Source organism: Aspergillus candidus, assembly GCF_002847045.1.
Source record: "Aspergillus candidus strain CBS 102.13 unplaced genomic scaffold BDW47scaffold_17, whole genome shotgun sequence".
Classification (NCBI taxonomy): Eukaryota; Fungi; Ascomycota; class Eurotiomycetes; order Eurotiales; family Aspergillaceae; genus Aspergillus; species Aspergillus candidus.
In genome coordinates, this window is record NW_020194022.1 from 234,504 (window position 1) to 259,589 (window position 25,086).

Consider the following 25,086-nt stretch of genomic DNA (forward strand, 5'->3'; position numbering starts at 1 on the left):
TTTATTACCGTCATGTTTTGCATCTGGCCTGTACAATAACAGAGATACCTTTTATCATATAATATTCATCGCTTTAGATTTGGTCTTGCTTTGCAGGTGTTTTGTTGTCCTGACGCAGGAATACATGCAAACAGGTAGGTGGTTTTACCGGCATGCGAAAGGGTATATTTGCTATGGTATTGGCTATAGAACTCGGAGAGGAGAATTCAAAAAATCGACCAAATTACGCAAATCAAAATGCAATGCAACTGAAGGAAAAACATGAACATTCAACACATGACAGGCATAACACATGACTCCGTACATCTAGTTATGTATATATATATCTAGATCATCATTGATTATTTGCACCTCCCAAATCGTAGTACAGGCAAGAACCTGTACGGTAGTTGTAGATGAAAGCGTTGCTGTAGTGATCCGCCCCGTCACGGGCACGACCCTCGTTGGCGAGGTCGGTCATCAGCTCGTGCACCTGGCTGAGGTACTTGCGCTCTGTCAGCGGCGCGTTCTGGATGACCGTGCGCCAGCTGTCTGGGTCTGACAGGCGCGTGTCGCGGATGGCTTCGAGGAGATCGTCGCGAGTGTCGATGGCGGCGATGGGCCCGTTCAACGCGTGTTCCATGACCTCGCGCGAGCGGACGAGCGCGGATTCGACGATGTTCCGCCGGTTGGTCTTCTTGCTGCGGTGCTGGGAGAGGAGGATGCGCACGTCGTTGGCGCGCTCGCTCGCCCCGCCGCTGACGTCCGCTTGGCTGAGTGGTCGGATTTGTCGGGGATCTACCAAGCCTTCGCGGTGATTGCGCGCCCAGATTTCGTTCCGCAGCCAGGGGACTAGCTCCGGGCTCCTGATGTCGAACTCTTCCCACGGCAGGAGACAACGCACTTTGAAGCCCCGCTCTAGGCTGTCTTGCTTGACGATCACGATCCAACCGTGATTGTGGTCGCGGTACTTGCTTATGAGGTCCTCAAGGGAGAGCGCATCGACGGCGAGCTCGGCGCTGATGTCGTTTGCCCACATGTCCTGCACGATCTTGACGCCTAATGTGCGCAGCACGGTGGCATCAAAACTGGCCACAAGTACATCGCACTGGAGTATGTTAGTGACGGGGCTACAGAGTAAACCAGGAAGGTTGCATGTGGAAAGACTCACCCGTCTGGTTCTCCAGAAAACCCCAGCATCCGTTTCAGGATGCTTGGTTGGGGTCTTCGTGGGCGCTCTAAGAAATTCAACCATGGCCGAGCTGAGCCGGTCCCAGCTCAGATTGAAGCCGACGGCATGTGTCTGGGGACTACTGCCGAGCAGCTTGGGAGTAAACTCTTGAACCAACGAGTCATATCGACCACCGGCTGCGAAGACATCCCGTCGCTTGTTGTCGAAGACACACTGGAACAGTATGCGGCCACGGTAAAACTTCTCGTTGAGACTCCCCAGAGGACTGACGTACACCTTCCGTTTCACCTCAAACCCTTGCAGATACGTCACCAGTAGGTTGATACGGGTGAAGATGGGCGCCAGCCGCTCGGCAAACGGAGTGCCTTCCATGATCGCCCGAAGCCGCTTCTGAGTTTGTTTCGGAGAGTCTACCAAGGTTAGTCAACGAGCGTTCGAGGAGTGGGAGGAGCCAACAAACCTCGGAAGTCGAAGCGGGCAAGATCGTCCAACGAGGTCGAAGCGATGCCGATCGAAGGGGAGCGAAGCTCACTCCTGATCTTTTGCATATTCCACTTCCCGACGTTCAACTTGCTCATAATTTCCTTGACCAAGGGGACTTGAGACGGAGTGATGCGGCAGAATTCCATGATGAGTTGGAGTAAATCCGAATGGTTGATGAGAAAGCACATCGAGGCTAGTCGTAACGGGGGGAACTCTTCGATGATCTCGTCGAGCACCTTGATGACTTCCGCCTCTTTCAAGGACAGATCTAAAGCGTTTGGCGACATGATATCAAAATCGACTTCTTTATGCGTGCGCGGTTCGCCGCCGTGGGACATCTCACGATACACGGTGCCAAACGTGAAAGACTTCTCCAGGGACGGGTCTTGCCGGGGAATCGCACGAGCATTGGGCAGGGTCAGGTCAAAAGGCAGCTGAAGGAGGTTACCCGACGAATCCAGCAACCGCACGGCCCCGTTATGATAGTGCTGAGAACGAGGAAACAGCATTTGTCGCGTCGTCTCGACGGCGCCGTGTCGGCGGAAGATCGATGTGAGGCGTTGTTTCACGAGACCCTGGACGAGCAGTTCGTTCGCCGCCGGCGCTCCCCGCGAGTCCATGTCCCAGGCCATATCCTCAAACTTCTTGGGCGACTGAGAAAAGATGGCTGACAGGATCTTTTTGTAGTCCGGGGAATTGGGATTGGAGAGCAAGTGGACAATGGCACGTCGGAATGTCTCCTCTTCGACCTGCAAGGGGATCTGACCACTATGAAGCAGCTCCGAAGCCGACGGGCGCTCGTTCGGATTGTGTTTCAGTAGCGATTCGATGATCTGGCCCTGGATTACCTTATCCGAGTATTGGAAAGTAGGCGGGAGCGTATGGTCCTTCTCCCGGATCTCTCGCAAAGTCTGATCCCGTTCCATGCCGGTCGGGAGAGGGTGGCACATTTCAAAGAAGATAACTCCCAAAGAGAACATCTGCACTGGTCAGCTTCCATTTTCCCGTGTCACTGTCGCCCGGTACTTACGTCGACCTTCTCCGTGTAGTGTCCTGTGAAGCCCGACTTCATCTCCGGTGACACGTAATACGTCGTGCCCAAACTCCGGGTGAGATTTCCCTCGAACTCAGCCGCATCGGAGGAGCGCACGGCGGTGGTAAACTGCCCGCTGGTCGCGAGACCGAAATCACCGATCCGCGGGTTGTTGGCGACGTCGATAAAGATGTTGTCGGGCTTGAGGTCGCGGTGGATGATCCCGTGAGAATGGATGTGACTCAGTCCATCCAAGATCTGTCGGAACAACCGCCACGACCGTTCGACATCATCATACAGGCCATTTCGGATGAGATCCCGGAGGGTCTGTGTACGATTAGCAGAATTCTAGGGGGAGTGGGTGGCATGGAAGTTCCACTCACGTGCTTCTCGCAATACTCCATCTGGATATACAGGGTGGTGAGGATGGGGCGACTCTGGGAGCCCGATCGGACCCGACTCAGTTCCCGCCCGGTGCTGCTCTCAGTGGCATGGTACGTGTCGGGGCTTTCAGCCTTCGCCCCTGGTGACATGGGCTCGTGGTGTTCCTCCTCGCTGTCGGAGCCAAACTCGATTTTCGGGTAACCGCTGGAGCTGATAAAGTCCAGGCCGGGGGTGCTGTAGCCGAACTCGTGGGAATCGTCGCTGCGAAACGAGTCACCTTCGGTGGAGGAGAGGGCGTGCTCTTCGGCGGTGTAGTCCTGCTCCAGCCATGCGGTATAGTAGCGGACGACGTAGGGATGGTTGAGTCGCGAGAGCAGCATAATCTCGGAGAGCGTATCCTTCAAGGCCGCCGCCGATTTGTGCGAGATCTTCTTTACCGCGTAGAATCGACCGTCGAGCTTGTTCCGCGCCTTGACCACCTGACCGAAGCCCCCCTTGCCCAGACGACCGGCTTCATCGAAATCCTGGTGATATCGCGAGAAGGTTGCTAGGGCACCCGACGAGTCCAGACGCGGGCGCCTCGGAAGTGATATCGAGTTGGAGGCGCTCGTCCGGACCACCAACGGCAGATCTACCCGGAAAAACTCCGACGGCTGTAGCTGGAAGGCCGTCGGCCGCTTCCTCGGATCGGGCCGGAAAATCTCATGGAGGAGATCTTGCAGCGGCAGGGAGAGGTTGAGGGAACCCATCAGTGCATCGACGGAGGTATACCGTTGGAGGACATCCTGCCCAAAGGCCATCTGCAGGAAGGTGATTCCCAGATCCCAGACGTCCGTCTTGGTGGTGAGCGGCGCGCTCCCCTGGGTCAGCTCGGGGGGCAGCCAGAACGGGGACTTGGATGTCGTTAGCGGTCGGTGGGGGGCTCCAGATTCAGGCAGCGCCTCCTCGATGCTCGATTGCAGTTTGACGACCGTGCTCCCCGTGGGATTTCGGAACAAGAAGATGCGGCCGCAATGGATGTTGCCATGGACCAGTCCACTCCGATGGTAGAACTCCAGCGCTTCGAGGAGCTGGATCGTCCAGCTCCGGAGCATCTCCACGGGCACGGTCCCCACCATATCGAGAAACTCATTTAGGGACCCTTTGTTGGCGTGTTCCAGGAGGACATGGACGGTCCAGGTATGGTCGGGCGACTCCGCCACGTCCAAAGGCCGTTGGATCTTCAAACCGACGAAATGAACGATATTCGGATGGCGCAATCGCCTCAGGTTCTCCAGCCGGTCCTCGCTCGTGCGCATCCGTTCCCGAAATAGTAACGGTTCCTGCCCCTTCTCGTCCAGGGCGATCTCCTTCAACACCAGAAGTGGTGCACCGGACCGATTGCCCGACACCACGGGCCGGACCGCAAATGTCGCCTTCCCTGGTGTACTCTTCAGCAGGGTCTTCCCGTAGACGACCTGGAAGACCAGGGGGCCTTCGACGGCACTGCTCAGGACCACCGGGGGGTCAAACGAGATGGCGTCCGGCAGGTTTTCGACGGTTTCCTGGATCCCGAGGGAGCCCGTCCGACTTTTCCGCCGGGAGATGCGGGCCTTGGTGCGCTCGCGATCTTCCAGCAGCAGCTGGAGGGCCCGTTCCTCCTCTGCGGAGGCGGCCTCTTGCTTGCGGATCTCCTCCTGCTTTTCCTGCTCAGCACGCTCGTTGGCCGCGGCTTCCTGCTCCATGCGCTCCTCCTCCAAGCTGGGGAGATCCTTGTCCTGGGCCTGGGCTTCTGCGACATCTTCGAGAACATCCTGGATGGCGACGGCGATCTCGTAGATCATCTCCGCCCCGAGGAGGGTCTTCGGTTTCGTCTGACAAATGTCCTGAATCCGTACCCGGGCCCGTTGCCGCAAGTTCTCCAGGTTCTCGACGGACAGGTTCGGGACGGTCTTGGGGTACGTCGTTGGCAACTCGACTAGGAGCTCGGCTCGCACGTCGGGGTTGGCGGAGGATCGGAGGTGCAGTTTGAAGGCTACTTCGGACGATTGCTACGGGACCCGTCAGTGTAAATCACAACGGTTACCGGAGGTATCCGGCCTACCTGCCAAGCTGAGCGCCGGTGTTGGACTTCCTCAAAGTCATCGCCATATATGGATCGGAGGGCATCCACCTCGTTCTGGTGGATCTCCTGGTAATTGGTAGGGGCGACTACGGGCGCGGTGAAGGGATCCCCAGTGGGATGCAGCTGGGATGGAGAAGCCGCTTTCTTCTTCTCCGCCCTAGGGGAGGCGGTTTTGGGGGCATGGTGGTTCTTCTTGTGCTTGGGAGGCATAGCGGGGCGTGGTGGAATTTGGGCGGTGTGGAATTGAATCGTGATGGATCTTTGCCATAAGGGATCGCGGTGACAAAGATGCAGCCGAAGCTGCAGCCCTCTATATCTCCGAAGGGGACATATTCAAGATCGGGAGTAGATTAGGAAGAAGTGTATTGAGGAAAAAAGTCAGAAGAGAAGAGAAGTGAAAGAAAGAGATCAAGATGGAGATGGAGATGATAGACCCGGCCCGATGGTTAATCCGGCCATCAACAAAGCGGCCTCAGGCTGGGGTGTTGACGATGGCCACGTCAATCCTCTGTCCTCTTTCTACCCAATAGTTGCCTCGCCTGGCTGATCGCTCTGTCTCCTCGTGGTTTCGGCTCTCTCCAGTCGTCATGCTAGAGTGGATCTCGGGCCCGAACGACCAAACCGCTGGTATGTTTGTGTTGTGTTTGTTCCCCACTCGGGGAGCTTTTGCGCCTTTGCGGCGCGTCCACCTACGCTCTCCACTTCCCCCTCGTCACCAATAGTGCTGCATCAACAAGTCATCCCTTCTCTCCCTTGTTTCATCGTGAATGTTGGAGGCTGTCAGCGACGGTCGAGTGCTAACTGAGGATGGTTTCTCGGTCGCCAGGAGATAAATCTCAGGTCGTGGAACCCCCCGAGACCCCTGCGCCCGTCTTTGCTATTCGCGCCTTTAAGAGCGCTTTGTTTGGCACCCCCGGAGAGGACGACGACGAGAAGACACCAAAGCCAAAGTCTCTACCAACCGATCGCTCGCGGGACGACAGCAATGTATTGAAGCCGCCTACCCTCCAACCGTCTACGAAAACCGATGCTGGTCCCGCAGTAAACAACATGTTGTCCCCTACAAAGAGTATTCTGGTCACACCGGGGACGGCGTCGAACCGTCGCAAAACGGTCTCGTTTGGGGATGGAGTGGTCGACAACGAACGCAGACGAGAAGAGCGGGACAAACCCCAGACGCCGGCCAGCACGACGGGACCGCTGAGTAGCCAGTGGTCCGTGGATAGTAAAGGCAAACCGCGGAGCAAGCTCACGCAAGCCCTCTTGGATTCCCGCGAACAAACCGCCAGGTCGGTGGAATCGACTTATTCCCGCACCGAACAGCCCCCGTCCAAACCGATAACCCAGACTTCCACTGCCGCATCGCCAGAGGAGAATAACGACGACACGATCAATCTCGACGAGCCCCGTTCCCAGTCGGGCAAGTACTGGAAGGCCGAGTTCGACAGCTATCGCAACAAAACCACGCGCGAGATCAGGAAACTCATCCAGTATCGGTCTGCCGCCAAACAATACGCGCGGAAGAAGGATGCCGAAGCCCTGCGGTTGTCGGACAAGCTGAAGGAGGAGGAAGTGAAGGTCGCCGACATGGAACGTCACGTGACGCAACTGGCGTCGACCATGGTGGAGGAGAACACCAACGCCGACAAGGAGAAGCTGGTGCAGGACCTCACCAAGCAGACGGCGCTCGCGCTGCAATACAAGCACCGGGTCGGCTTACTGCGCAAACTCCTCGAGCAGCACGGGGTCGTGGGAGTGGACGCGGACGCGGACGACGCGACGAACGCAGTCGCACCCAAGGACGCGCCCGACACAGCGGATCAACAGCTCCGCAAAACCCAGCAGGCACTGGGTCAGGCCAACGCGAGGATTACCGAGATGAAGCGCCACGATACCGACTTCAGTCAACTCAAGGACCTGGCGCGGAGCTCGGAGCGGAAGGCCTCGGAGTTGGAGAAGGAGAACACCAACCTCAAGCAGACCCTCGCACGCGTCAAGCAGGAGATGACCAAGTACGAGGGCCGGCGCAAGGAGAAGGAAGCGAAACTGCGACAGCGGGAGGCCAAACTGGAGACGCGGATCCAGGAGTACCGGGAACGCCTGAAGACCGCGTCCCAGCAACGCCGCGAGACGGAGGAAGACCTCAAGCAGTCCTTCAATGAAGAACGCCGGCAGATGCTGGAGCAAATCGATCTGCTGAAGCTGAAGGTGGCCACCATCGAGAGACTGCCCGAGCTCCGGGTCCGAGCGAGTCGCTACTCGGAGAGCCCGCGAAAAGGCCACACAGGAGTCCAGATGTTCGACTTTGGGCAGACCAGCCCCCAGCGGGAGCCACAATACGACGAGACCGAGGAGATAGATGAGCCTCCGAGTCCGAGTCCGCGCGCAGCCAAGGGCCAGCGCTCGCACCAAAACGCGCGCAATTCCCTCGGGGACTTAGAGCTGCGACGAGCGGCCCAAACACTAGGCCTGGAGACGCGTGGCGAGCGCCCGTATTCCTTTGCAGGGGAGTCCCCGTTGAAACCAAACGGCGGCCATTACCACGAAGAGCCCAACATCTCCGCCCTGCCGCCCTCCTCGCCCCCGGACTACCCATCCCTCAAACCGACCTCGCACCACGCCACGGCCGACACAGCCAAACACAAACACGACCTCGACAACTACCGCTCCTACCGCCCCTCCCACACGAGCATGACCGCGCTCGCCCACCACCTCGCATCCCTGGACACCGACAACCGCCACCAAGTCCGCCACGACCGTCTGCGCACCCGCCGCCGCTCCCCAGTCAAGTACAGCCTCGACGCCGTGTCTGCGCTCCCAGACGCCCTCACCGGCGCAGATCGCGCCCGCAGACGCCAAAGCCTCGCCACCGTCCAGCGGGACTCGATCCCAGCCGAGCGCATGCTCGCCGCACAGGCGCGTCTCAAACGGAAGGACGACAGTCGGAAGGGCAAAAGCGAGGGGAAGGAGAATATACGCACATACAGTCATTAACTACCGCCCACAGGGGTTTCAATTGGTGATTAGGTCTTAATTTTTCTTTCATTTGTTTTCTTGTGTTTTCATTTGTTGTTGACTGGCGTTGTCCCACCTACGACTACGTATAGCTGGCTTGTTTTCTTTTCACGTTGATTCTAGCCCTTTGCTCTCTATTTCTTCTCTCTTGCCTGTCTGTCTATCTCTACCTTGTCTCCTGGATTACTACTTATTAGCTGGCTTATAATTTCGTTATACCCCGAGGACGAACAGGATAGCATTCTGAATCATGGCGATCAATCATGATCTACAGAATTGCAATGCGTTGTTCAGTCATTCGTTCATTATTCATTTAACATGTTTTTATTACCGTCCCAGTCGATAGGCCTGACTCTTTACGTATCCACCTAATTATGAACAAGCTTTGGTTTGCCAGATTATATGTGATTGGTTATAGATGACATCCTCTAGCCACCTCTCTCTCCGATCTGGTCGAGATTAGTTGGTGTCACCACCCACCAATGCACTACTCGCGTATGTATGATCTAAAGAAGATTCGCTGGATTAAATATTGATACATCGATAAGTTTCTTCTATGTAAATACATACACACACATATATATATACATCCATCCATCTTCACTCGTGCGCTGCGAGAAACATCAACATGCTATATAATACAGAGAAAGTCCACCATCCAGTATATCCAAAAGTGTATATCACAGAGGGGGGAACTGCCAATAAAAGAAATAAAACAAATAGAAGAAGAAAGAAACAGAAAGAAGAAGGGGTCTGATCTATAACATCAGACAGTGACAACAAACCGGACACCCCTTTCTTCAATTGTACATGCTTGCCTGCCTGCCTGCCTCCTTTTTTGTGTGAAATTCACCCAACGCCGAACCCAATGCGTGACTCCCTCTCAGATAATGAGAGAAGACCATGAGAGAACAAAAAGTTAAGACACTAAGAAAAGAAGTACTTGCTGTCCCGGATACGGGTCAAATCCCACGCGCCCTTGTGAGGCACGTCGCGGAACCGCAGCGGGAGCCAGAGCCAGAGGGTGACGACGCTCTTCTTCTTGTTCGGGCCGCCGTCCGGTCCGTCGATGTCTGCTTCGTCAGCGTCCGCCTCGGAGACACCCTCCAGGCCGTCAGATTTGGGCGAAGTGTCGCCGAGGTCGCTGAGGAGAGACTGAAGCGCGGGGTCTTCCGAGTCGGCCTCGATGCCGGCGGGTCTGCGCTCGGCTTGCGCGAGGTTCTCCGGCACGTGGCCGACGACTGTCTCGCCGAGAGAGTTGGGGATGTACAGGTCGCTGTCGGTGCCGCCGGCTTCCTCGAACATGCTGGCGGGCGTCACCATGGCGCGACCCTGGGCCTGCAGTTCTGGGTCATCGGACTTCAGGAGCTGCTGGCGCTTGTGCTCCTGCAGGAGTTCCTGGAGTTTGCCGGATGGGGCGCCTTTCTTGCTGCGCATGGCGGCCAGTTTGCGTCCGATGGGACTGACCTTGGGGACCTTGGCCAGGAAGAGGTTCTGGCCGTAGCGCACTTCGAACTCGGCGGCGAGTCGCTTGATCACGTCGTCGGAGTGCATGCGGACGAAAGCTTCGCGAAGGATGTGATTCATGGAGTCGACGTCGCCCGCGTGCGTCCAGAAGGAGTCGTGCACGGCGGAGAAGGTGAGGCCGGCCCGTTGGCAGGCGGTGGCGGACATGATCATGTGCGTTGCATCGAGAGAGTGAATGAAGTTGGGCGGGAAAGCCTGGAGTTGCTTCCGCCGGGAGACGGCATCGTCCGATCCCATGTCCACGAGACTCAGGGCCTGGAGGGTAGTGGCGATACGACGGACTTTGCGAGTACGATAGGGCTGTACCACAGGCAGGCCCAAAGGCGTCGTCCAGATCACGGTCGACTTGAACTTGTCGGTCAGAGCGTTGTTTTTCGGCTTGGAAGTCTTCGAACCGGGTTTGGCGGGGGTCAGCGCCTCTTTGCCGATGGCCTCGATCTGTTCCGGAGTCAGGGACTGCGTGATCCGGCTGGCGCAGTCACCGAGCCAGTACTGGATCTCGTGCGCCCCGTGGAACATGGATCCGAGGGCTTCAAAGATCTTGCGGGCAATGTAGAGCGCGCCTTGTTTCTTTTCGTCGGCGGACAGATCCGGGTAGAATTCGATCAGTTGCTTGCGCACCTGCTTCATGGCACCCATGAAGGTCACACCGTAGACGTTGGTCATGACGGTTTGCTTCACGATCTTCCGCGCAATCCTGCCGTCCAGGAGCTTCGCCGTCGGGTGGCCCTCGGCAGCTTCGCGCGCGACCACCTCCTTGACGAACTCTGCGACACCCGTATACACGTCCGACGGGCGGTCCGACGGTTCCAGGTTAACCTGCTGGGCACCGACTTTATCACCACCAAGGGCAGCATAGTGCTGTAATCCGTTACACGAACCATCTTGGTGGATGGGCAAGCGCGACAGATACTGCGTGGGATCCGCCTCCCGGAGGGCGTTCCGCAGCTCGCAGCACGCAGCCAAGCACTGCCAGGGATCCTCGGCCTTGAGCCACCAGCGTTTCCCGTGCAGTCCGTTGTTTGCCGAATCAAGGATGTCGTCCAGATGGTCCATGGCAAATTGCTCCCGCTCCGACATGCTCGCCTTGTCGAATCCGGACAAGTTGGCAATTTGGATCTTCAGCCACTTCAAGCCGGTTGTGCCAAGCGGCTTCGCCTGGTCGAACAGGAGGAGACCGCGGGCATTGTCCGCGCCCATCTGGTTCAGATACGGCGGGAGGGGATAGGCACGGCCACGGAAATCCATGTTGTGAGGGAGGTAGAAGGTCTCATTCCGGTAAGACCGGGCCACTTCCATCTGGAAGTTCTGGAAGCATCGCACGGAGTGCAGACCAGTCCGTCGATTCTCGATATCGCGCATGGTGTGGTCCCACTTGCGCTGGGCCTCGTAACCCTCTTCGGGGGCGGGCTTCTCAGGTAAGGGCAAGCTGGGTTCCAGCGGGGCCAGGTTAGCAATATCCTCGCCGGAGTTCCACGCCTCGAGCATCACGTCAAACACTTCGCGATTGATCCTCCACCCAGTCTGGCCAAGAATATCCAAGCCGTCCCGGATCTGCTCCAGTCCATTGTCCTTCAGCGCCGCCTTCACGTATGCGGGCTGCAGAGTTTCGCCCGGCGTGGTGCGGACGATAGTGCTTCGATAGAGGAAATATCCTCCGTCACTGGGGCCGCCCCACGTCTTGGGCTTGCAGAGCATGGGAAGATGACGGCCCAAGAGCTCTCCAGCGGGCTCCTTGGCGACAATCTTGACAATATCCGAATGCAGGTGGATGTACCCGATGCGCCGGCCCCAGGTAATCTTGTAGGCGTGCTGGAAAGCGGGCTGCATCAGGACCTCGTTCTTCTTCGTTTCCGGGTTCTCCTGGACAACCGGGGCTTTGGCCGATTGGAAGAGCAGAGTCATCAGGACAGCCCCGATGCGAGCCTTGACTCGCGGCGACCAGATGACCGTCGGATCCTCGCTTTGGTATTTTTGGACCAGGCCTTGCCACCGCGGCCGACCGTCTTTCTGATTTCGACCGGCCAGGATTTCCTTCAGGGCCTTCACTCGCCGTACGTCGGAATTATCTCCCGACTGGCTCTTAAGAGCTCTCTCCGCAATCAGCTCGTCTTGGAGGTCTTTGCCGATGGAGGTGACAATTGCCGACAACTTCAATCCTTTCTCCATCCCGCCGCGGCTGAAGGCAGACATCACTGCAAGGATCGTCAGGGCAGCAATTCTCTCCGAATCCAGAGAGCGCAGATAGACGCCGTAATCACAGCGCTCTTTCTGAGCCATGGTTCGGATAGGGTTGTTCTCTGCCTCCTCCACCAGCTTGAGCTCTTCGTGCAGCTTGGAGACGAGGCCGGAGTGCCACTGGTTCATGATGTAGCCGAGTTTCTTCCCCCCGGCGGTCATATCAAGGCCCGCCTTCTGTCTCTCCTGGTATTCATGGCGCCAACGGTGCATGGCAGATTGGATAGAATCGCTCTCCACCTGGCGCTGTCTGAGCTGGTTGTATAGTTCCTCGTTCTCGGCGTCGGTATAGGCAGGGTTGGGGGTGAAGTCGATTTCAGTACTGCCGGAGAAGGACGCGAGTGATTCCTTCAGTGACAGGAGTCCCACGCCCTTCTGCTCCACGGGCCTCACTTCAGGGACGGAATCGAAGGAAGGCTCGTGAGTCTCCGATACTGGGCCCGAATGGATACTGCCGATGGCAACGCGCTGAAGGTCCGAAGCACAGATCTAGTGAAACAGAAGTCAGTACCTAAGATTATCGCAAAAGCAGCCACGGAAAAAAAAAAAAAAAAAACCTCACCTCAGAAAGTTCACCCAGCTCCAGTTCTGATAAAATAGGAACAGCCAAGACCTCCTCCTCGAGAGCGGCTCTCTTAGCGAGATCCCAGTACCGACGCACGGTCCGGTCTCTCTTCGCACCGTGGAGCATGCGCAGTGCCATGCGGAGCATGATGGCGTAAGTCGTCGCATCCGGCGTGCAGCCACCCCGAGGCATATCCACCTCAAACCACCTCTGCATCGGTAAGGCCAAATCGCGCTGCCGCGTGACGATCATATGCTGCACCATCTCCTTCAGATAGCGATTATGCAGGGCGAGATATTCCGGCGATCCAACGGGGTAGAGCTCTCCCAACCGCGTGATCAGAGATGCTGCCCGGTCAAACCGGCCGACTTTCATCGAGATATCCAAGTTCGCCATCATCTCGTCCTCATTGCCACCGAGTCCCCGACTCCGCTTCAGCATTTTGGGTTTTGTTTGAAGTAGCTCATCCATGATGATCAAAGACGATGGATCGAACTCCCTCGGTGGCGCTTGAAACAGGGGAGCTAGTCGATCCGGCTGATCGAAGGAATGGTAGGGCCCCTGGTCCATTGCCGACTGATCGGCTGCCGTTGCCAGACTGCGATTGGACTGGAAGGACGGGCGACGGGGATGTTCGTGAGACAGGTTCGACGGGGTATTTATCGGCGAGGACGATCGATGGGAGTTGGAATACAACCGCAAGGCCGCGGGCGATGGCGAAACCCGGCGCCCATGCGGCAGGCGGAGATGTGACAACGCATTTTTCTGACGCGCGAGACGAGATAACATGACGCACGGAGATCGCTGAATAACTGACACGGAGAATTAAAATAAAATATACGGCGGGAAATAAGTAATGATGCAGAACAATTAAGCTCAATGCCGACGGATCGGATGCACGATGGACAGTGTCATTAAAAAGAAGTAAGTAGAAGGGACAGAATTTGAAAGCTGAGTCCCTTGTTGGGACGTCGTCAATGGGACTGACAGCTGTCCGGCAGCCCTCCACCAAGGAATCAACGAGAATCAAGAATGAAGAGGGAGGAGGGAAAAGAAGGTGGAGAGGGAGATGGTGAAGTCGAACAGAGACCGGAGGAGAGAGAGAAAAAGGGCTGAAAAAACACCGCGCGCGATCGCCGATAAGGCACGTGAGGTCACGTGGTCGGGACAGGGATTTGCGCTGTCTGATTGGCTGGACCATCTGGAGTGGCGATCGGCTTGCCTGATTGGGTTTTATACTGCTTGCCACGGTTATTGTATTTATAATAATAGTTGACATACAGGATGTTGGACATATTTTGGAATGGAAGAGACAACTAAACACATATATACACCCAGAAGAATAGTACAATCATGATAAACTCGTAATGCGGCAATACAACCCTACTACCCACGCTGGGTCGACCGGTTCTGCTTCATCGCCCACCCCGTCATCTCTGGCCGCGCAGGATCAATTCGAGGCGCACTCATCCGGTCGAGATACTCCTCGCTATTGATCGCCGACTCAAGCTGCGGGAGGTTCTCCACATCCTGATGCATCATGAAGTTCTCGTACACGTCCCACGATTCCTCCGTCTATCGAACCGTTAGTATTAGCTGTCTCCCAACTCAAATGAACAAGAGACGAAAGGATGCAAAGATAAAAAGCATGAAAAGGGAGAGTAAAAACCAACCTCAGCATCAACCCACTCATACCGCCCCCACTTCTCATCCTGCATCTTCTTCAAAAGGTCCAGGTTGCCCGCAACCACCGCAGCGCCGCCCTCCTCAGCAGCCTTGATCTTGACATCGATTGCCCGCGCTTCGCTCTCAGCCTGCCTCTCTTCCTCCCCTTCTTTCCGCGCTCCCTTCCCGCCTCGTCCTTTCGCAGGGATCTCATCCAGCGCATCCAGATGATGCAGCTGCGGATGGAGCTGCACGACAGCCGTCACGGGCGAGAGATGTAAATTTCCTGCATCCGTCAGCCAAGCCCATCCCTCAAAAGAAACGCAAGAAAGAAAAAGAAACCAAACTCACCATCCCTAAAAGCAGCCAACATATAAACCGGATCCCCCTCCTCCGGAATCTTAATCCTCCCACCCAACGTCTGAACCCTCAACAAACTCGCCTCCCCCGTCCCCATGCCCCCCATATCCACATCCCCGCCATTCCCTGCAGCTCCCCCCTCCGTCTTCACCTTCCCCCCACCACCACCAGCAACACTAAACCCCCCCGCCATCCCATACCCCGCGCCCTCCCTCGCGCCCCGACTCTTCTTCAGCGCATCCCCATACCTCAACCCCTTCTCGACATCGTAGTTAACGCGCGTGTTCACAGGGACGTCGACCTCGACAAGGCCCGTGCGGGGCTTCAGGCGCAGCGAAGTGGGTTTTTGGCCGTGCCGGTCATCGTAGTTGTGGCCTGCGGGACGGTCGAGGTATTGCAGGACGTAGCGGGAGATGTCGGAGTCGTTGAGGGTGATGTCGTAGGAGGAGATGATGGGGTCGTCTTCTGTGGACATTGTGTGGGTTCGCTTTTTTTTTTTTTTTCTCTTGTGGTCTGTCTGAGAGAGGGGGGTGTTTGGTGTGGAGTGTTGTTATTGGTGGGGTTTGGAATCGACGATATCCGCTAGTTGAGAGAAGATCTCAAGAGCGAGGTGTGTAGTGTCTGTTCAATGGAAGAGTAAATGTCGGATGTCGCTGGAACTTTTTTTTTGATATCAAGATCGCGGAACGAACTCCGGTGGAGCAAGCAATCAGTCACTGATAAGCCGGCTGGCAGAATTAATTTCGGCTCACCGCCTTCTTCATATTCTAGTAGACGTTTGATTTGCACTTTATACAAGCTTGATTATTGATTTACGAATGTGTCGAAGTTGTCAGTATCAGAAGTATTTCAAGCTGGGAAATGTAAGCCTGCAGATGTGCTGTAAAACAGGATATACACCACATCGCAGTCAGTTTCAGATCGTCCATCACCAACAGACAAAAAAAGAAAATGCTCGATCGAATTATGGCTCCAGAAAATAGAATGGAAATAAAGATATCATTGTCTAAATAAAAGTCATGAGATCAAGTCCTCAAGTCCAAGCTTTAACAAAATACAAGAATGCTCCTTTTGTAATATCCTTTTGTAATGTCCGTTTACTCGTCGTCTTCGTCCTCTTCCGCAACCTGCACATAGACCGTTAGTAAATCTGACCAGTTACAAGGACAATTCTATGCTAGAAAACTTACCCCTTCATGGAAGTTCATGCCATCACTAGTCTCATTGATGACACCCGCACGAATACACCAATCGCCGAAGCGCTCGGGCTCTTCGCCGTCGGTGTTCCGCTCAAGCGAATACCGCTTCAGCAGACCCTTCATGATATCCAGGATCTCGTCCTCCTTGATTGACTGGCGGAAGAGCTTGTTCAGCCGCTGGCCGTGGTAGCCGCCGCCGAGGTACATGTTGTAAGCGCCGTAGGCCTTGCCGACGAAGGCGACCTCCGCGAGCCAGGGTCGCGCGCAACCGTTGGGGCAGCCCGTCATGCGCATGACGATGCTGTCTTGCGCCAGACCGACCTCCTCGAGGGTGGACTCGAGCTTGGAGATCAGGATAGGGAGGTAGCGCTCGGATTCGGCCATGGCGAGACCGCAGGTGGGGAAGGCGACGCACGCGGAGGACGACAGACGCAGGCCGCTGAAGGAGGTGTTGTCGAGCTTGTACTTCGCCATGTGCTCCTTGACGGCGGGGAGGTCTTCGTCCTTGATGTTGGAGATGATCAGGTGCTGGTTGCCCGTGAGGCGGAACTCGCCCTTGTTGAGCTGGGCCAGCTCGCGCAGGCCGGTGCGCATGCGGAAGTCCGCCGTGTCTTCGATCCGCCCGTTCTCGATGAAGCAGGTGAAGTGGTTCAGGCCCGTCTCGTCCTTGATCCAGCCAAAGGTGTCGACGTTGGAGGCGAACTTGAAGGGGCGGGGCTCCGCGAAGCGGATGTTCTCCGGGAGGAGGTCGACGACCTTGCCCTTGAAGACCTCGACGCCCATGTCGTCGATGGTGTACTTCATACGGGCGTGCTTGCGGTTCTTGCGATCCCCAAAGTCACGCTGGACCAGCATGATCTTCTCGCAGGCGATGTGGGCCTGGTCCGCGGGCACGTAGCCAAACATACGGCCCGTCTGGGGGTACGTCTTCTTGTTGTTGTGGGTGGCACCCATGCCACCACCGGCGAGGACGTTGAAGCCCTCCAGGGAACCGTCGGCGCCCTTGATGGCGATGAGGCCGATGTCGTGGGCGTAGACGTCCGTGTCGTTGTGGGGAGGGATGGCGATCGTGATCTTGAACTTGCGAGGCAGATAGGTGGGGCCGTAGAGCGGCTCGTGGTCAACGACGGCGTCACCCGCGACTTGGACCTTCTTGTCATTCTCGTCCTTGAGCCAGATCTCGTGGTAGGCGGTCGTGGCCGGGAGCAGGTGGTCACTGATCCTCTTGGCCACGGCGTTCGTCTCGCGGTGGAACTGCGACAGCTCGGGGAGAGAACTGCACATGACGTTACGGTTGACATCACCGCACGCCGCGATGGTCGTCATGAGCGACTTGTTGATCGCACGCATGGCGCCGCGCAGATTCCGCTTGATGACGCCGTGGAACTGGAAGGTCTGTCGCGTCGTCAGCTTCATCGTCTCGTTGCCGTGAGAACTGCTGATGGCGTCCATCTGCAGCCACTGCGTCGGGGTCGCGACACCACCGGGCAGACGGCAGCGAATCATGAAGCTGTACGCGGGCTCCAGGCCTTGCGCCTTGCGCTCATCACGGACGTCGCGGTCATCCTGCATGTAGGTTCCGTGGAACTTGGTCAGCTGCTGATCCACCGCCGAGATGGCACCGGTCGTCTCGTCCTGCAAGCCTTCTTCGATGGTGCCACGCAGGTAGTTGGACTGGATCTTCATGTCCTCGTTCGTCAACGGAGCGGGCTCCTCGGGCAGGCCCTCAACCTTGTCCACGCCGAGAGCTTGCCAGAGGCGCGGCTCCCACTCGGAATAGCCAGTCTGGAAGGCATCGGGATCCTGGTCATCGCCCAGACCGATGTCAGTCAGCTTGCGGCCGCCGAGGAAGTCCACCCGGGCGTCCAGGTCCTTGGCCGGCTTGTTGTAGTAGATCCGGTCCTCCTTGCGGGGCCAGTAGTGGCTGTCACCGAGACCAAACACGGAGTAGTTGATGTTGGACAGGTCCAGGTCTCCAGAGTTCTTGACGTGCTCCCAGAGACTGCGGCCGTTCTGGGGGAATTCACCCTGGCCAGCAGTGCTGCAGATGAAGACCACGTTCTCCTCGGCGGGCAGATCGTCCAGCGGGTAGTCATCCATGGCCAACACCATGGTCTTCAATCCACGAGCGCGACCGCGGTTACCCAGACGCTTGGCGATATTCTGAGCGTTGCCGTTGTCGGAGGCGAAGAGGATGGTCAAGGGGGCACCGAACAGACCCTCCAGCAGCTTCTCGTACGAGTCCTTAGCCTTGCGCTTCTGCAGGTCGCGAACCTCGGTGCCGTACGACTCCGAGAGCACGGACGAAAACTTGGGGTGGCGGCGCATGAGCTGGCTGAGCTGGTTGTCCCGGCGGAGGAACTCCTCCAGCTCGCGCTTGATCCGATCGGAATCCAGCGAGAACTTGGGCTCGTCGTTCTCCTCATTGCCGGGGTTCCAGCGGTACAGGGGCCAGTAGCCGAGGTCGACCGCCTTCTTGGTCTCCTGAAGGACCGTCAGGGCCGAGTCGTTCTCCTGGTTGTAGGGCAGGTAGGCAACCACGACGGAGGGACCCTTGTACTGCTCAGCCTCCACCATGGCTTGCAGAACCTGGGTGTAGGAGCCGTAGACCGCGACCGAGGCCACGTAGGCGTTGCCGAAGTTCATGGCATACAGACCGATGTCCTTCTTGCGGCGAGTCGGGTCGGCCGCCGAACGCTCCGAGTACGGCTGCGAATCGATCACCAGCATGTTGACGTTGGCGCCGGAGGCGAGCACGTGGTGGACACCCGAGTTGCCCAGATCGTAAGCCCAGGCATCCGAACCAATGAGCCACTTGGACTCATCGTAGAACAGCTGCTTGGACTTCAGGAGGGTGCGGGAAACCTGGGAACCGTCATTCGACAGACGGGCAATAACATCCGGTGCGAGCTTGTTGGCCTTGGAGGCGTCGGCCACGTTGAGAGCCCACTTGGTGAGCCAGTTCTTCGGGACATCCGTCGCGAAGCCAGTGGCCTTGGACGCCTCCTCCACTTCCTTGACGAAGCGCTGGCGGTGTTCCATGCGCGCCATCAGGGCACCGAAGCCATATTCGGGGGTCGCCGCAATGGTCGAGGACACGCCGGCATCCTTGGCGCCCAGCTGGTTCGCAATGTGCAGACGCTCCCCAAACAATTGGTTCAGGATCTTCAGGTACGCGTTCTCGATGTGGGGTTGCTCGAGGGGAGTCTCGAGGGAGGGGACCTTAGAGCTTCCGATCTCGAGGTTCTGGATCGGGGAAGGAGATTCCAAGTTCTGGACAATTCCCCGCAGAGCCTGAATCGCAGTCGACGGCTCAACATACCCCAATCGGTAACCGACGATCTTGGGGCTGGATCCACGGGCAGTGGGGGGAGTTGAGCCCGACAGAAGATCCATGAAAGCGGGGCCCCATCTGGTGGTCTTGCGGACCTGCTCCAGCACGGCGATTTGCTGGACGGAGCTGGGGATCGAATTGACGATCTGACCGCCCACCCAAGGCCGATACAGGCGCGCGGTGACCAAGCCGACGTTCTGGAGTTCGCTGGGGATGTCCTCCTTGGACAAGATGTCCACGAACACACCCGTCGAGCCAAAGACGAAGATCGCCGAGGTGGCGTCCGCCGGCCCCGTGTACTCAATAGCGTGGTATTCGCGCCCCACTGTCTCGGACAGGACCCGCCAGATCTGAGCGGTCCACTCGAAGATATCCGCCGCGCTGACGGCACGCAGAGCGGAAGCCTCAACGGTCGTGGCAACCGAGCTAGGGGCACGGCTGTCTGTGCTGCTGTCCCGCTTCGAAGAGCCCACCGAGGACGCATCGACGCTCACGCTGGACGGGGTCTGAGACGGCTGCGCCAGCGGAGCCGGGGCCTCGGTCTGCTCCGTCGCGGTGTTCGCCGAGACTTCCTCGGACACGGTGGCCTCACGGCCGTTGTCCGTGTACAAAGTTTGGACACCAGAGCCGTCCGAGTGGACCGCAGCGTTGCCACCAAGGGTCAACAGGGTCCGGACGATATCGACATTCTCCTCCGCAATGGGCTCATCGCGCACGGAATTAGCCGGATCGAAGAAGTGGATGACACCCTTGCCGGACTTGCGGGCCAGAGCATGGGCGGTCAACGCAATATCCTGCGCTTCCTGGATGGTCTCCGAGTGGAGGAAGGAGAAACCACACTGGCGGATGGAGCTGATCACGGAATAATCCGGGAAGGGATAGGGCTCCAACGCCACGTGGATCACGACAGGCGAGTTGGCCAGCCGGTACAGGTGGGGGACGGAGGCGAGGAGAACCGAGGAGCTCGTGGTGACGGAGACGGCATTGCCCGCCTGCAACGGATGGAAGGCAGAGAGGAGAGGGTCCTCGTTGAAACGCACGGGGACGACCTGAGTCGAGTCACATGGTCAGTTTCCGCCGATCTCGATCTTCCCACTATACCAATCCCACATTGACACTCACCTCGGGGACACCTTTGGGCAAAATGCCGCGGGTCTGGCTGGCCTTCAAGGCCTTGAGGGGCTTCGAGAACCACGAATCGCCCTGCAGGGAGGGCTGCACTGACAGAACGACATCGCTCGAAAGATAGGCGATTCTGGCCACTAGACAGTGAAACCGTCAGTAATCAATAAGGGATGACCAACACGAAACATGGAGACTAACCAGCTTCCCCAGCGGATTGAATGGGCGCCATATTGCGACTAGCGAGAAGCACTTCTCAGCGCAAGGTGGGGGAGGGGAAGGACGGAAAAGTCAATCGAAATCGGATATCACCATGCACGGTGACTCCCCACTGATAAGCAACAACTCAGATGAGAAGGGGAGGATAGATGATGGATGAGAGGGATAGGGGGGGGGGGGAAGTGGAAAAGAGCAAAATCAAGGAGTCATCTAAATCTCTCCCTCTTCGTTCCTGTTAAAAATATAAATGCTATTTTATTTTTTCATACAAGCTATAGTTATACTTCCAACCGGTGATTCTCCGCCTTCGGGCTTGGATCAGCAACGTTTTCATTGGAGGACGATCACGACATCGATGCAAACCAGGGCGGCTGCGGGGTGCAAACCTGCCTATTCGGGTTTAGCCCGCCAGTCCCGTGACTCCTGTCTGAGCACGTCAGTTTTATTCTGCCGGGCGGAACGGCGTTTGCTCGCATAGCTGACTCAGTTCGGTTTATGCCACCAAAGCCCGTGAGTCTGGACTCTCGGGCGAGAACTGGAGTAGTATAAGTAGAGTCAGGGACATCGAGAAGACGGAGTGAACAGAAATATTAATTCAGGTCAAGAAAGAATCAATATGTATATCTTATCTGATGACAGGGTACAGCAATATGCAATCCCTATTATGGTAGTATCCCAAAACGCCAGTGAACCAACAGACACGGCAAAACCCTTATCTTGATCAACAATATACAAGGCCCCCCCAGACGCCCGGGTCATGCCTTAGGACTTCAAGGGCGTCCGGGAGCCTACAAGAATTCCCAGGTGCCCTGCCCAAGCCGGACCTCTCCGCCAACAAAAAGACGTCCCCGTGGCCCCTCAAAAAAAACCAACGCCTTTCCCAATAATGAAATCTGAAGAGAACAGCGGAGAGGTTGCCAGAGACCACGAGATCTCTGGAACCGCTCCACCTGATGGCCCAACTAGGGTATGTAGGTCATTGCGGCATATATAGAAACAAGAGAAATACGACCCAATAACATCATGTGCAAGCGAAGGGACGGGAGAGCAGTTCCCCTCTCTGTACCGAGGGGAAAAGAAAAGGAGGTGGGGGGGGAATATTAGACGGAGAAAAGTCAGACCAACCGGTCTGCGATATCTTCCAGAAATTGAAGAACGTCCTAGGGGAACGGAGGCGATACGAATACAACGTTGGATGATCGGATCGCACACCGAGCATCCAGACATGCAGTCCCGACGAATTACCGCGGGTCGTTCCAGTCGTGCATCTTGACGTTGATGCAGGGCGGAGGTTGCTCGTAGATGGGCTGTTGCAAGGCGGCCGCCTGGACAGCGGACTGGGAGGGCTGCGGAGGCCCGGTCCCAGATCGACGGCGCCGCTCCCGCTCGAGGGGACCGGGGAGAAGCCCGCTATCGGGCTCGCCCCGGGGCTGGAGCCGGGGGCCGACCACGTTCATCCAGCTGCTGTTATCCTCGTCTTCGCCCAGCCAGTAATTGCGACCGACGCCGATCATGGCGCGACCCAGTTTACCCTTCCAGCCTTGGCCTTCGGGGCTGAAGGGGGAGAACGGCTCGCGGTCGATGTCGGCCACGCTGGCGACGCTGGCCATGGAGGTGCTGCGGCTATGGGTGGGCAGCTGGGTGTGGCGAGGTACCGCCATGTAACGGCGCAAAGCTTGGCGGGCGAACGCCAGCATGACAAACACGAAGTAAGCGCGGACGATCCACAGCAAACAGATGCAGACGATGCTTTGGAAGCTCTCGGGCTGGGACACGGCATTGCTCAGCCCATCATCCAGCGCGGATCTCGCCTCGTGATCGTTGGAACTGTAGTCGGACGTGTCGTACTTGGGATTGGTGAAGCCGGCCGTCTGTTCGATCGTCTCGCTGCCGGGGCCGGATGCCGCGTCGCTGTCGTAGTGCTGGGAGATCACCAAGAACCAGGTCACGCCAAAGGCCGCGGTGTAGGCGGCGTTGATGACGCTGTCGAACACGTACAGCCACGCGAGGGCCAGACATTGCAGGGGGGTCTGTTTCCGGATATGGGGGAAGAGGAGCGCGGCGAGACCGAGAGCGACAAGGGAATACAGGTACATGGACAGTTGGACGGGGGAGAGGTGGTAGCCGGTCAGGAGGGCGAGAAGGCCATAGAGCCCACTGATCTTATTGAGAAGGAGGGACAAAGTGATGAGAGAAGCGCCGGTCCGGAGACTCATCACATAAAGGAATGTCTGTGAGGTCAGGGCACATCATGGGTTAGTTACCATAAGCGACCGGGGGAAGATATTCTCCGGAACATACCGTTGGCCGCGGGATGCGGAGGAAACGGGTTGATAGTAAGCCCATGATTAAATACGATATCGCCGATGGGGCGTCGGTGATATAGAGTTGAAAAGAATTCTCGATGTGATGGGGGGGGGTGAGGTATGGGGGGAGGGGATGGATAAGGGAAAGAGGAAAAGGAATGGAAGGATAAAAACGAGGAGGCTTAGAGAGAGCTGGGCTGGGAGCCTGGTGGTACAACAATCATTAAACTAGTAGTTAGTACTTAGTAGCCTAGTAAGGTATGTTAAAAATGGAAGACTCATAATTAAGGGGACGAAAGGCTTTTCCCGGTCGATCCGCCTGCAGATCCTTCCCTTTTTTTCTCTATGATGACTTGGAAATGAGCTTCCCTCAAGTTAATTATGTCGAATTAAATCGAATTAGGTATGTATAACTCAGGCGGGTCAGCTTACTAAGTCGGCCCGGCACAGAAGGTCTCCCGATCGACTGTATAGTGGATTTATCCCTCTGTCATAAATCTGTACCGAGGATGAGTATAATCAATACTAGTCTTCATCTGACTACTCCGTAGTATGTATTCGGATCTCCCGACGATAGGTAAATGAGCTATTCATGACGGCTCCTCCCGTCATTTTTACAACCTACTCCAAGTCTCGCTCGGAGCGATTCACTACTAGGCAGACACCATACCCCAACTATACTGCACGGCTGGAGACCGATACGTGGAAGATAGACTCGTGGGTATACACTCATAATGACGCAAACATGCAACATATGACCAGACGTACCCTCAAAAAGACCTGTGGATCATCACGAACATAATCAAACATCTTTGTTACAAGCCAGATTGCAGCCAGTGGTCCACATGCGCCCAAGCGAAGCAACAAGAAGAGAGACCACCGTATGAAAAGGAAGAACAGAAAAACAAAGGCTTTCATGAGACTTTCATCTAGACACGCTATTCGCCCAACCAGGATAACGAGAAAAGAGGAAATCAATAATAAGAAAAGAAAAGGGAAAATGTACATCGGAAGAACGACAGCGCAATTATAGACAATCCCAATCAACCATCATCATTGGGCTTGCCGGTCAACAGGGCGAACCGCGGGTGCGCGCGAGGACCGGGTATGGAGGAAAAGAAATTAGACATCGATTATAGCGTTTAGCAGGCGCATCCATCATTGCTCGTGGTCTCTTTCGGCGTGACGTTGACATCGAACACTGTGTCCAACCGGTTAGTAACCTCCTGAAACTTAGGACCTGTGTAGACCAACCCTGGGTTTCTCCCCGGTTTCCTTCACCCTCCATTCCGGGCAGCGCTTGGGCGATCCGCCGGAACAGCTGCTTCACGTTGTGGCCCACCTTGGCGCTAGTCTCGATAAACATCAACCCGTTCTTCTTGGCCTCTTCCTCACCCTGGGCGGTCGTGACCTCGCGCTTGTCGTTCAGATCGGTCTTGTTGCCGACCAGGACAATGATCACGTCGTTCCCACGCTCCCCTCGCACATCATCGATCCACTTTCGGGTGTTTTGGAAGGATTTGGCGTTCGAAATATCGTAGACGACCACGGCGACGCTCGAGTCTCGGATGTAGGAAGGAATGAGGGATCGGAAACGCTCCTGGCCAGCAGTGTCCCAAAGTTGGAGTCGGACGGTACGGTCTTCAAGGTACATGGTCTACATCAACACGACGACATTAGCTGAATGGACTGACGGGTGGGATCCAACCATCCCGGTGGCCAACTGGAGTGACCGCGGGACGGGTACAAGGGACCGAGGCCGGGGAGAATCGTATATACCTTGGACAAAAAGTCGATCCCGATGGTCGCTTGGTAGGTGTTGTCAAACGAGTCGTACATGAACCGTGTGATCAGGGAGGTTTTCCCAACTATCCACCCCTGGGTTAGCAATCAAGCGGGGGACCGGGTATTCCGCACGGAGCGGTGAACCATACCGCTCTGCTCTCCCAAAAACACCAACCTGTGATTGATCAGTAAACCAAGCTCCATAAGCAAGACATAATAGACATAGAAAGGCCATACTTGAACTTCTTCAGGGGGTTCGAATACGACCCAACCCCAGATGCGGATGCCATGACGATAAGGTGACTGAGGGGGAGGTAGAATCAGGGGTAGCGGGGAAGGAGGAAAATAAATAATCTACCCGACGAAAACAAGAGCCAGCTGAATTGCGAGCTCAGGGGTATATAAAAGCAAGGAAGGAAGGAAGAAACAATTCAATAGGGTAGGAAAGAAAGAGGAGGAGTGGGCGGGAGAGAGATATGCGACTGGGGAGGATAGAAGGGAGTAGTTGGTTCGAATAATGGACTGACGAGGACTCTGGTTAGACCCATGGATCAAACGGGATCATAGTTAAGGATC

At 56.5% G+C, this 25,086-nt stretch overlaps 7 protein-coding genes across 7 annotated transcripts; 1 reads left to right on the forward strand and 6 right to left on the reverse strand.

The window, feature by feature from the left end:
- Window positions 1–199: 199 nt before the first annotated feature.
- On the reverse strand, window positions 200–5,524 carry cpcC (putative protein kinase (Gcn2)). Its single transcript, XM_024818441.1, has 6 exons — window positions 5,155–5,524; window positions 3,071–5,101; window positions 2,685–3,014; window positions 1,632–2,634; window positions 1,151–1,581; window positions 200–1,087 (listed from the first exon to the last, which is right to left on the reverse strand). Exons 1-6 carry the CDS (start codon window positions 5,383–5,385, stop codon window positions 335–337), a joined length of 4,779 nt encoding a protein of 1,592 aa, XP_024672852.1. The 5' UTR covers window positions 5,386–5,524; the 3' UTR covers window positions 200–334.
- Window positions 5,525–5,689: 165 nt separating this feature from the next.
- BDW47DRAFT_20549 (uncharacterized protein) lies at window positions 5,690–8,435 on the forward strand. Its single transcript, XM_024818442.1, has one exon. The coding sequence runs from the start codon at window positions 5,983–5,985 to the stop codon at window positions 8,167–8,169; it is 2,187 nt and encodes a 728-aa protein (XP_024672853.1). The 5' UTR covers window positions 5,690–5,982; the 3' UTR covers window positions 8,170–8,435.
- Window positions 8,436–8,737: 302 nt separating this feature from the next.
- Window positions 8,738–13,582, reverse strand: BDW47DRAFT_104401 (DNA-directed RNA polymerase). Its single transcript, XM_024812312.1, has 2 exons — window positions 12,518–13,582; window positions 8,738–12,444 (listed from the first exon to the last, which is right to left on the reverse strand). Exons 1-2 carry the CDS (start codon window positions 13,307–13,309, stop codon window positions 9,118–9,120), a joined length of 4,119 nt encoding a protein of 1,372 aa, XP_024672854.1. The 5' UTR covers window positions 13,310–13,582; the 3' UTR covers window positions 8,738–9,117.
- A 324-nt stretch (window positions 13,583–13,906) lies between these two features.
- Window positions 13,907–15,020, reverse strand: BDW47DRAFT_125073 (uncharacterized protein; the record flags this gene model as incomplete). The annotated part of the gene is made up of 3 exons (XM_024816335.1): window positions 13,907–14,095; window positions 14,194–14,471; window positions 14,537–15,020. 3 exons carry the CDS (start codon window positions 15,018–15,020, stop codon window positions 13,907–13,909), a joined length of 951 nt encoding a protein of 316 aa, XP_024672855.1.
- Window positions 15,021–15,530: 510 nt separating this feature from the next.
- Window positions 15,531–20,595, reverse strand: BDW47DRAFT_104405 (sulfite reductase (NADPH) subunit beta). The gene is made up of 4 exons (XM_024812313.1): window positions 20,402–20,595; window positions 20,201–20,340; window positions 15,736–20,127; window positions 15,531–15,672 (listed from the first exon to the last, which is right to left on the reverse strand). The coding sequence occupies exons 1-4, from the start codon at window positions 20,430–20,432 to the stop codon at window positions 15,643–15,645; spliced, it is 4,593 nt and encodes a 1,530-aa protein (XP_024672856.1). The 5' UTR covers window positions 20,433–20,595; the 3' UTR covers window positions 15,531–15,642.
- Window positions 20,596–21,016: 421 nt separating this feature from the next.
- On the reverse strand, window positions 21,017–22,856 carry BDW47DRAFT_104407 (inositol phosphorylceramide synthase regulatory subunit KEI1). Its single transcript, XM_024812314.1, has 2 exons — window positions 22,721–22,856; window positions 21,017–22,650 (listed from the first exon to the last, which is right to left on the reverse strand). The coding sequence occupies exons 1-2, from the start codon at window positions 22,763–22,765 to the stop codon at window positions 21,661–21,663; spliced, it is 1,035 nt and encodes a 344-aa protein (XP_024672857.1). The 5' UTR covers window positions 22,766–22,856; the 3' UTR covers window positions 21,017–21,660.
- Window positions 22,857–23,370: 514 nt separating this feature from the next.
- On the reverse strand, window positions 23,371–25,067 carry BDW47DRAFT_104409 (Rab family GTPase YPT6). Its single transcript, XM_024812315.1, has 5 exons — window positions 24,748–25,067; window positions 24,660–24,685; window positions 24,505–24,593; window positions 23,980–24,382; window positions 23,371–23,926 (listed from the first exon to the last, which is right to left on the reverse strand). The coding sequence occupies exons 1-5, from the start codon at window positions 24,798–24,800 to the stop codon at window positions 23,868–23,870; spliced, it is 630 nt and encodes a 209-aa protein (XP_024672858.1). The 5' UTR covers window positions 24,801–25,067; the 3' UTR covers window positions 23,371–23,867.
- Window positions 25,068–25,086: the final 19 nt, after the last annotated feature.